Source organism: Stomoxys calcitrans, chromosome 4 (assembly GCF_963082655.1).
Source record: "Stomoxys calcitrans chromosome 4, idStoCalc2.1, whole genome shotgun sequence".
Taxonomy (NCBI): domain Eukaryota; kingdom Metazoa; phylum Arthropoda; class Insecta; order Diptera; family Muscidae; genus Stomoxys; species Stomoxys calcitrans.
In genome coordinates, this window is record NC_081555.1 from 174504116 (window position 1) to 174516435 (window position 12320).

The 12320-nt window shown below is 38.8% G+C and overlaps 1 protein-coding gene across 4 annotated transcripts in view; it reads right to left on the reverse strand.

Moving 5' to 3' along the window:
- The window catches only part of LOC106081083 (uncharacterized), a 155395-nt gene that overhangs the window by 13216 nt on the left and 129859 nt on the right, over window positions 1–12320 (reverse strand). For all 4 annotated transcript variants that reach the window (XR_009398058.1, XM_059367453.1, XM_059367452.1 and 1 more), the window contains exons 3-5: window positions 9135–9347; window positions 2453–3271; window positions 2199–2378 (exon numbers count right to left, since the gene is read on the reverse strand). Coding sequence is in view for 3 of the 4 variants with exons in the window: in XM_059367453.1 (XP_059223436.1) it covers window positions 2199–2378; window positions 2453–3271; window positions 9135–9347 (1212 nt within the window). In the remaining variant the exon portion in view is untranslated. The remainder of the gene's footprint in view (window positions 1–2198; window positions 2379–2452; window positions 3272–9134; window positions 9348–12320) is intronic.

The following is a 12320-nucleotide window of genomic DNA, read 5'->3' on the forward strand; positions in this document are numbered from 1 at the left end:
AACAGACAGACTGTCCGACACTCAAACACAACGACACTTAAATTGACATACAAAGAGACGGACATGCAGACGTACAAACAGCCGGACGGACAGACACACGGATAGACAGACGGTCAAACAGACAGATGGACTTACAGACAGATAGATATACAGACGGACAGACAGACGGACAGATAGACGGACAGACAGACGGACAGACAGACAGACAGACGGACAGACAGACAGACGGACAGACGGACAGACGGACAGACAGACAGACGGACGGACAGACGGACAGACAGACGGACAGACAGACGGACAGACAGACGGACAGACAGACGGACAGACAGACGGACAGACAGACGGACAGACAGACGGACAGACAGACGGACAGACAGACGGACAGACAGACAGACGGACAGATAGACAGACAGACAGGCGGACAGACGGACAGACGGACGGATAAACAGAGGGGCAGACAGACGGACATAGATAGATGGACAGACAGACGGTGAAACAGACAAACAAACAGATAGACAGACAGACAGATGGACATACAGACGGACAAACAGGCAGACAGACAGACCAACGTACAGACAGATAGGTAGACGGTCAGATAGACAGACCGACGTACAGACTGATAGATAGATGGACAGAAGGACGGACAGGTGGACATATGGACAGGCGGACAGGCAGAGAGATGGGCAGACAGTTGGCCAGACAGACGGACAAACAGGCGGAAGACGAACATGGCTAAATCGAATCAGAAAGTGATACTGTGTCGATTGGTATACTTATCAACAGGCCTTTGTCTTCTCAGCTCCATCAGAAAGAGGGACAGACAGAGGGACAGTCAGACAAACAGAGAGACAGATACGGCATGGATTCTGAGTCTTCCGGTAATTATATCAATGTGTTCATATGTTCATCTTTCGGGTATTGAAAAGGGTGATTGTTTGGCTATTATCTTTTTGGCAACACTGGTTTAAACAGCCCACGCACGTTTCGTGTTTTGTTTCCCTGTCATGCATCATGAAGTTTGCCAGCTACGACTTTTGCAGAAGCTGTGAGGACATCGAAGAAGAAGAGACTATAGAACACCTTCTGTGTGTGTGTCCCGCACTAGCAGTCAAAAGGAGTTCCACTTTAGGTTCCCATTTCTTTGAGAGCCTGTCTGATTTAGCTGAGGTGAACAATCGCAAGTTATTGGGTTTTTTAAAGAAATCTGGATGGCTCATCGGTAGGAACTAGAAGGCATCTTCCTTCTTCTGTTCCTGCGGTATCACAATGGACGAAAACGTCAAAGTGAGTCTGATGGCAGATTGCCACTTAAACCTAACCTAACCTTCCCTGTAATGCATCTTCAGTTCGGTCTATAATTTAATCATGAATCGCCTTACAAACGAACATCGCTTGCAGATTTTTGAATTTTATTATCAAAATGTTTGATCTGTTGTTCGAGGAAGGTCTTTTTTTGGCTCAATGGTCTCGTAAATAAGCAGAATTGTCGATTTTGAAGTGAAGATCAGCCAGAAGCATTGCAAGAGCTACCAATGCATCCAGAAAAAGTTACAGTTTGGTGCGGTTTATAGGCTGGTGGAATCATTGGACCGTACTTCTTTAAAGATGATGCGAATCGTAACGTAACTGTGTATGGTGAGCGCTACCGTAGGATGAAATCGAACTTTTTTTATCCAAAATGCATGAGATAGACTTGCATGATATGTGGTTTCAACAAGACGGTGCCACATGCCACACAGCAGGCGTAACAATGGACTTATTTAGAGGCGAGCTCGTTGAACATTTTATTTCACGTTCGGGACCGGTCAATTGGCCGCCTATATCGTGCAATTTAACGCCTTTAGACTATTTGTTGAGGGGCTATGTTAATGCTCATGTCTATACAGACAAGCCCGTTTCAATTAACGCATTGGAAGACATTTATTTGCCAAAATGTTGGAAAGAGTATGCCAAAATTGGACTAAGCGGATGGACCATTTAAGCGCAGTCACGGTCAACTTTTGCATGAAATAATCTTCAAACTTTGGATCATATGGACCGTACTATCGATTTAAATAAGGATTTCATGCATTTTTCTAAATTTTATGTGTTTTTTTTTTTTGAAAAACTTTCCTATAGCTCTTAAAAAATCACCCTTTAGGAAATACAATCATGTCATTAAATCAAATTTTGTTATCATCATTGTTTCGTCTACTTACTTTCACATCTTGGTGGGGGTCCATTCCAGCGTTCATCAAAGTCACAAGTCAACAAAGCACGGCCTACCATTTCATAGCCTTCTTGGCAGGAATATTTCACCAAGCTCAAATAGCCCACAGTGCTGTTCAACAAATCATAGCTGCCATGGGGTATGGAAGCAGGTAAGCCACATTCAATGTCTAAAAGCAAAACGCAGGAGAAAAATTAAAAGAATCTTAAAACTCTCTACCCCTTTCTTCAGGGCCCCACTTACATTTGCACACCGGTGGAAATTCATTGTAGAAACCCGTATCCAAACAAGTTCTCGAAGAAGGACCCACCAACAAATGATTGGCATCGCAGGTATACTTTATCTGGGCACCCACTTCATAACCATTCAAGGCAATCATAGTCGAATTTGGAGGCTGCTCGGGTCTGCCACAAGTCTTGGGCTGATGTTGGCATATAAAATTCAAATGGGTATTACAATTGGTGTCACTCCATAGCCAACCCTTGGAACCATCGAAACGAGCACAATCCTCATCACCTCCTGGATGATTCCAAAAGGAGACGGCCACCTCTTCACCATTCACCCACTTCCAGGTGGAACGATCCACAGCATCACGCACAGCACCCATCCAATATTGAGAGCTAACATCACTTCGATGTCTGCGCCATAGTTCCCAGCTGATAAAACCTTGCAGGGCAGGATTACTTTCACTTATCAGAGTGCCACCACGGGAGCGACAGAAGGATAAGGCATCCAGGAAATTCAAAGGTTGTCGATTATAGAAGATATAACATTTGCCATTGTAAGAGGCCAAAGCACCTGGTGGCTGATCACGGAATGTGGGACAACGTTCAATGGGCAGAGCCTGATCAGTATAAACGAACGCTTCACAAATCGACAATTGATTGGGTGTCTTATTTTCCAAATGCACCGAAACAAAAGCACCAGGCATGGGTGGATTACAGGGCAGGAACAGGGGTTGACCTTCTTCCAGCAGGCCAGTGAAACGATTACATATGGGATTTGTACCCAAGTCGGGTCGATTGTTGCCAACGCGTACCACAATGGTGGCGGGTTTGTTGCCTGTAAATAGGGAGAAGGGAAAAAAACGATTTTTAGATTTTTCGAGGAAAATGGGAAAATTTAATATTTTAAAGAAAAACAAGATTTAACTACCAAAAGAAAAAAAAATATTAATTTTAGTTGAAAATATTTTTTAATTTGAAGGAAATTTTAGATTTATTTTAGATTAGATTACGGACTTCCCCTATTTTCGTTTCTTAAAACTGCGATACGAGAGATGGAGGATCAGTTGAAGCAACTAATCCAAAATTTGGGGCCAAGTAACTATGTGGGAAAGTCCCACTCAAGGGGATACATAGGCTGATCGGTACTTCTAATACAGAAAGTCTCATGCTGTCATGGAGGCAGTTCGGTCCAATAAGGGAATCAAATAAAAAACCAGTGAAGAAAGGCAGAAGTCGGCCGAAGCCGACTATATAATACCCTACACCACCAAGTATACGTAACACTTTTAATATATTGCACTTATATCCAAATTTAGTCAGGCTTTAATTTTGCATACCTATTGAATTATCGAATAGAACCTTAGACGATTTTCTTACGATGGTACGAAATTTGTGGCTTCTACAGCCTTGCCTGGGAGTTTTATCTAAATCTGATTCGATTTTGATGAAATTTTACTCACGTATTGGGATGTCAATTAAAACATCTCATGAAAAATTTTGTAGAGATCAAAAAAAAAAAAAATTCTACAGCCTTGCCTGGGAGTTTTATCTAAATCTGATTCGATTTTGATGAAATTTTACTCACTTATTGGGATGTCAATTAAAACATTTCATGAAAAATTTTGTAGAGATCGAACCAAAATTGTATCTACTACAGCTTTAAAAGGGCATATCGGATGAAAGATATATATATGGGAGCTACATATAGATCTGATCCGATTCTGATGAAATTTTGCACACATATTGGGACGTCACAAAAAGCACTTTGTGCCAAATTTGATAAAGATCGGATCATAATTGTGCCTTCTATAGCCTTAAAAGGCCATATCGGATGAAAGATATATGTGGGAGCTACATATAAATCTGATTCGATTTAGATGAAATTTTGAACATGTATTAAGACGTCACACGAAACATCTCATGCTAAATTTGATAAAGATCGGACAGAATTTGTGGCTCTTACTGCTTCAAAAGGGCATATCGGATGAAAGATATATATGGGAGCTATATCTAAATCTGAACCGATTTTTATGAAATTTTGAACACATATTAAGACGTCCAAAGAAACACTGTGTGGCAAATTTTGTGAAGATCGGATAAAAATTGTGCCTTCTACGACCTTAGAAGACCTAATCGGATGAAAGATATACATGGGAGCTATATATAAATCTGATCCGATTCTAATGAAATTTCGTTAAAAAACACACTTCGTGCAAAATTTGGTAAAGATCGGACTAAAATTGGGGCTCCTACAGCTTTAAAGGGCATATCGGATGAAAGTTATATATGGGAGCTATATCTAAATCTGAACCGATTTTTTTCAAAATCAATAGCGTTTGTCGTTGGACTAAGAAAGAGACTTATGCAAAATTTTGTGAAAATCGGACAACAAATACGACCTGTACCTTGATTACAAGAATACATGGACAGACAGACAGACGGAGGGACGGACGGACATAGCTAAATCGAATCAGGAAGTGATTCTAAGCCGATTATCAATTGGTCTAGCTTTTCTCCTTCTTAGCGTTGCAAACAAATCCACAAATCTATAATACCCTGTATCACAGTGGTGGTGCAGGGTATAAATATTTGGGAGAAGAGCATGAGCCCAAAATTTGGGTTTAAATTTCAGTAATGTCACCCAAGGACCAAAAAGTACACCGATTTGGATAATATGTGGCTCAAAAACATTTTCGTGGGCATAGAAGGAGTCTAAGATCCATATGTAGAGTATCATGGTGGCAGGACTACCATTTTTGGTGACTGGGTGTTTCCCGCAATACTTTGTCGCCTGGTCAAGCGGACAAGTGAAATGAATTCATGAATGGGGCATGAATTTGAATTCCAACTTTGGACACAAATGATCACCACCTTTTGTAATTTGGTGTTTAAATGGAAGTTATGATCCTCATTTTATGAAAGAAGGTTCAGCGAAGTTTGTCAAATGCAACTATTTTTACTCATATAATGATATGAGCCCTTTTTTGCTTCCTGGTTCATTAACTAACTTCAACATTTCATTTCACCCAAGTTGGGCTTAAAAATGTCTACTTTCGGTCTATGCAGCACGTATTGGCAATAATTGTCATACCAAGAAAGCGAATGTCTATTCTTTATGTTATTTGCTTTGGGGTCATACAAAGGTCAAATTTCCCAGTATTTTTGTTTATTTCATAGTTTTTTTTTTATTGAAAAATGATCTGTCCAGTGAATGGTTAAAAGCTCGACCCTATTGAAAACATTGATGGGACCATATTGCCCTCATCACTGCCAGGCGTTGGACAACATCATTATTTTGGTCATAATACTCCAAGGCATTGTCTCATCATGGGCATAGGCCAGAGATATCAACAAAGTGTGGGTACTTGGCCATTATTATCAAGGCATCATGACAAGGAGTTTGACTGCCTTCAATGGCAGCAACTTAAAGTACAACAAACAATTGTGTGTTGTACCCAAGCCAGACGACGATGACAACGGCGACGAGTAAAATTTTCAGTGAAAGTAATCATAAATAGAGTGTGAGTGTAACAACACTGTAAGGAAAACAACAAACAAACATATCTTCCCAGCCACTGGAAAAAAGCCGGCAAGGCTTATTAAAGTGGTAGCAACAAAAACTTGGCTTACATAGAGCTAGAGAAGAAGTTTTGAAGCTGTGCTTCAACAAATCCCCTCTCAGCGGACTCAACAAACTATTCCCGCTTTGGCATTTGAGATTCGGTGGCAGCTATGCTTTTGGCCCAGAGTCGCAGACGAAAGGAATGAAAAAAAAAAAACACAAAACCAAACGTAAAACTCACATAACACTTTACAAGCCTGGCCAAGTGAAAGCATGTGAGCCAAGTCATTGCTTAGTTGGTAGTAGACTATCCATAGTAATGGGAGTTTTTTCATTATTTTTTGGTGGCTTCGATTGTTTTGCCATTTTCCTCCCAGAAGTGTTGTTGCCATTATTATGTAGACAAAATGTAATGAAAAAAAAAACACCATATCTTCGATGAGGGACAAGGAGAAGAAGGTGCAATGGGGACAGCTATGTTGTAGCGGGAGGCTGTATTGTTTTTGTAACAAGTTTTTTTTTTCGCTCGCCTGTGTTGTTAAATAGAAAATTGCTTTATATCTGAAATTTCCTGAAATGTTCATTTAAATTCCTTACACCCCGCTCATTGGGTTTTACCAGCAATGTTGCCATTAAGAAGAAAAAAAATATTATTTTCTAATAAAACTCTTGGAAAATCTAACAATTTTGGCAATAAAGAAGAAATTTATTTTTCGTATAAAAATTTGATCCATGTGAAATATTTTGAAACGCACGTGGAAATGTAACTTTAAAAATCAAATGAAAAATCAAAATCTAAATCTGAATCGATTTTGTTCGTATTTGCACCAAAAATGGGACTTGTGCAAAATTTCATGACAAACGGACAATAAATACGAGCTGTAACTTGATCACAAGAATACATGGACAGAAAGACGGACAGACGGACATAGCCAAATCGAATCAGGAAGTGATTCGGTATACTTATCAATGGGTCTAGCTCTTCTCCTTCTAAGCGTTGCAAGCTAAGAACCGAATAAGGAATTTTTGCCAAACAAGCCATTAAAGCTCCTGGGAACCGACCAAGTTTAAGCGAGAGTTAGGTTTATCGATCGATTTGGACCGTTCTTGGCATTGTTGTTGGAAGTAGTAACAGAACACTTCGTTCTAAGTTTTAGCCAAATCGGACAAAATCTGAGGATTGTAGGAGCTCGAGAAATCAAATCGGGAGACCGGTTTATATGTGAGCTACATCAGATTATAGACTGATTTGAACCTTATTTGGCATGGGTGTTGGAAATCGTAGCAGAAGACCACATGCCCAATTTCAGTCAAATTGGACAAAAATTGCGGCTTGTAATGGTTTAAGAAGTCAAATCGGGAGATCGGTTTATATTGGAGCTAAACAACATGAATTTTGGGTTTATGTTTTTTAACTCCATATTAGGGGACACATGGATTAAAAAACATAAACCCATGCAAAATTTTAAACTGCAAAATTTACTAGAAAATTCCGATTTTTAAACCGTCTTTGCATGAAAGGTGTATTTTAAGGACTTTTGTAAGAAATTTCGGGCATTTTTTTTTTTTTAGGACACTTTTATCTACAAAATTCCAAAAGGATTACTAAGATATCCGTATTCATTTTTATACCCACCACCGAAGGATGGGGGTATATTCATTTTGTCATTCCGTTTGCAACACATCGAGATATCCATTTCCGACCCTATAGAGTATATATGTTCTTGATCAGCGTAAAAATCCAAGACGATCTAGCCATGTCCGTCCGTCTGTCAGTTGAAACACGCTACAGTCTTTAAAAATAGAGATATTGAGCTTAAAGTTTGCACTGATTCTTTTTTGTCCATAAGCAGGTTAAGTTCGAGGATGGGCTATATCGGATTATATCTTGATATCGCCAATTTAGGATTTTAGGCCCTTACAAGCCACATTTATTATCCGATTTTGCCGAAATTTGGGACAGTGAATTGTGTTAGAGCCTTTGATGTCTTTCTTCAATTTGGCACAGATCGGTCCAGATTTGGGTATAGCTATCATATAGACCGATCTCTCGATTTAAGGTTTTGGGCCCATGAAAAGCAGATTTAATGTCTGAAAATTTTACTTTTATATGAGTTCTCGGGATCTGAATAAAATATGATCGAAACCAGCCCTTATTAATACATAACTACGGATATAGTAGTGGAATTTTTATAAAATAGGATGATTATTATGTCCTTGATTAATTTAGCCCAGATCAGTCCAGATTTGGTTATAGGTGCCATATAACTCATATTTGGTCGGATGTAGGGTAATAAATAAAGCTTTTATGAGCTTCACCCCCTTAATCGGCATATCGGTCTATATGACAGCTATATCTAACTACTTTCCGATCTTTACCATATTTAGGTCGGATATCGGGAGTGTGTAAAATTTCAGCGAAATTGGGTAATAAATAAAGCTATTATGGGCTTCAAACCCTTTATCGCGAGTTCGGTCTATATGGCAGCTTTATCTAAATATTGTCCGATCTGGACCATATTTGGATCGGATGTTGGGAGGCCTAAAACTACTCACTATGCTGCGAAATCTGATAAAAAATAAAGCTTTAATGGGCTCCAGACCCTTTATCTGGAGATCGGTCTGTATGGCATATTTGGGTCGATTGATAGGAGGCCTTAAACTACTCACTGTTCCAAATTTCAGCTATATCGAATAAAAAAGGCCCTTTATCATTGAACTAAAAATTTAAATCGGACAGCACTGATTGCTATTTGTTGAATAACCAAAGTTCTTCAATGTAGTAGTGTAGCTAGTGGGCAAAACAAAAATGCTTTCTAATTTTGTACAAAAGCATCACAGACGGCAACTCTGCCACCAAATTGCAACCTCTAAACACCCACCCCAACTGATGCAACTTGTCGGCGATGGCAAACACAGAAAATTGCTCAAGTTAGTTATTTATTAACCTGATAGCTCAGTACATGTGGTGTTTTATGGGACTTTTCTCTTTAGCCGACTCAATGCCGATAGCGGCAACGTTAGCAGGTTATTGATCTCGATGTTTGTTTCTCCCTCACTTGGGTGTTGCAAGAGTTTCGGAATTGTTTGTTTGCTATTTTGTTGCAATTTTGAAGAGTTTTTTTTTTTTACTTACCACAACAAGATTTGCCAAAATCCAAACGCACCAATTGCACCATGTAGGGTTCCAACAAATTAACATACCACCATGGTGAGCGCTCTGATTTGGTCAGCGAACATGTTTCGGATGTGAAAAAAGCTGAGGTGGAGCCATCAATGGCTTTTTGTGGAGCACCAGAACCATCGGTGGATATTTGCATGGGTGCTTTGCCGGCAGCAACATTTAGAACTAAAATGAAAGGATAGAAAAGGTGGAAAAATTAAATAAAACTCATCATTGCGAAAGGTTTATATTAAAAAAACAAAAGACTTAAGACACAAACATGGAAATGTAGAATAGGGAATCGAAGGAATATTTTTCAAATGTTTATTTCATTTAAATTTTTCGCTGTATTTGTTTATTAAATATTCGAATGTTTACTCTTTTACAGAAAATGGTGTGAACTCTAAATTGTAAGAGACCCATATAGACCGATCCATCGATATAGGGTCTTAGGCGCATAAAAGCCACATTTATTATCCAATTTTGCTGAAATTTGGGACAGTAAGTTATGTAAGGCCAGTCAACATGGCCCAGATCGGTCCAGATCTAAGGTTCTCGATCCAAGGTTTGGTTTCCAGATTTGGATATAGCTGCCATATAGACCGATCTCTCGATTTAAGGTCTTAGGCCCATAAAGGGCGCATTCATTGCCCGATTTCGCCGAAATTTGGGACAGTGATATGTGTTTGTCCCTTCAACATTATTCTTCTTCAATTTGGTTAAGATCGGTTCAGATTTCAATATATCTGCCATGTAAGGATATAGCTTCCATGTAAGGTTTTGGGGCCATAAAAGGCGCATTTATTGTGCGATGTCACCGAAATTTGAGACAGTGAGTTGTGTTAGGCCCTTCGACATCTTTCTTCAATTTGGCGCAGATCGGTTCAGATTTGGATATAGCTGCCTTATAGGCCGATCTCTAGATTTGAGGTTTTGGGGCCATAAAAGGCGCATTTAATATCCGATTTCGCCGAAATTTGGGACAGTAGGATGAGTAAGGCTCTTTGACATCCCTCTTCTAGTTGGTTCAGATCGGTTCAGATTTGGATATAGCTGCTATATAGATCGATCTCTCGATTTAAGGTCTTGGGCCTATAAAAAGCGCATTTACTGTCCGATGTGGCTAAAATTTGGGACAGTGAGTTGTGTTAGGCTCTTTGACATCCCTCTTCTAGTTGGTTCAGATCGGTTCAGATTTGGATATATCTGCCATGTAAGGATATAGCAGCCATGTAAGGTTTTGGGGCCATAAAAGGCGCATTTATTATCCGATTTCGCCGAAAATTGGGACAATGAGTTGTGTTAGGCCCTTCGATAATCCTATTTAATTTGGCCCAAATCGGGCCAGATTTGGATATAGCTGCCATATAGACCGATCACTTGATTACAGGTTTTGGGCCCGTAAAAGGCGCGTTTATTGTACGATGTCACCGAAATTTGGGACAGTGGGTTGTGTTAGGCTCTTTGACATCTCTCTTCTAGTTGGTTCAGATCGGTTCAGATTTCAATACAGCTGCCATATAGACCGATCTCTCGATTTAAAGTCCTGGCCCCATTTATAATCCGATTTCGCTGAAATGTGACACGGTGACTATTGTTAGGCTTTCCGACATCCGTGTCGTATATGGTCGAGATCTGTCTCTATTTGGATATGTCTACCAAAAAGACCTATATCTTGTTCTAAAAAATTTAACAATGACTTGTACCACGCCATGACCGTGTCGAATATTATTTAAATCGGACCAAAATTTCAATGTAGCTTCTACGCAGGCATAAATTATGCATTTTTCAGCGAAATATGACGAAAGGTGGTTTACATATGTACCCGATGTGGGTATCCAAAGTTCGGCCAGGCCGAACTTAATGCTTTTTTACTTGTTATTAAAGTTTTCGCTTTGTGATATTTATGTCCAATTTTTAAATTGCACCTTGTTAGACATTTAATGAGTTGTAGCTTTTTTGAAGGTTATTTCCATACAAAAATGTCAATTAGAAAATTTTACCAACCTACAAGGTAAGACAAATTATACAAAATTATCTTCACAAGAATTATATCTCATGTACCACGTATGTGAAAATCTTTGTGTGTCATTTGTCATAAATTCTTTGCCACTGTAACAGAAATTACTGAAGAATTTTCATTGCCTGTTGATTGGTAAATAACATAAAATTAGTTTTCTGAGCTTTTATGACGGGCTATTAAAACAAATAAAGGTGAGATTTTACGGAGAAGACAATACAAGTATGAGAAATAGATGTATGGTATGAGAATTGAAATTACTTAAAAATTTATAAGCAGCTTGCAAGAAGTTTGGCATGTATGGCACTTAGAAAATGGCACTTCAAAATGCAAGGAGAAATATTATGAGTCATATATGTACGTTATGTACATAAAAACTGTTTGTGGGTGATAACGCATTAGCTTTGTAATAATTTCAAGGGCAATGAAAACTTTTAGTTTTACGTTTTATAGCCATAAGAGTTTTTACCCATTTGAACTGCCAGCAAGCAGGTGGTAGTTATAATAAAATAAAAGACTTAAGAAACAAACCTGAATATTCATACAGACTCTGTGTGTGTGTGTGTGTGAGGAAAAACTAGCATTAATTTTATAATTCTTGTTCTCTCTTCAATTACAACAAATTGTTTGTAATTATGTTTCCTTATCTCTTAGCGTCAAACACATGTCACATTTTATGGTAAAATCTTTCTGTTTTATTATTTAAAAAAAAAAAAAAAATTGTCTACTACTTTCAAAGTGAAACTTAAATTTGTTCCGGTTGTCACAGATAGGCTGTATGTGATAGCGGTAACAAGAATAGCTCAGCAATGGTTTAGATAAGACAAATAATTGAAGTTCACTTTCGGTTTTCTCTTATTGTGGAGATTTATCAGTTAAGCTTAAACACAAAATTGTAGAATTAACACAATCTAATGCTTATGCTGTTGCTATTCTACTTCTAAGTAAAGATCTAAGATTATACGTCAAGGAGGCTGCCATAAAGCAGAGGCTAGCATGCCTGCCTATGGCGCTGAAAGCCTGGGTTCCAATACTGACGAGAACATGAGAAAAAAAATTTCGGCGATGGTTGTCTGCTACTAATGCTGGCGACATTTTCGATCAAAAAACTTCTCCCCAAAACAGGTGTCGCACTGCGG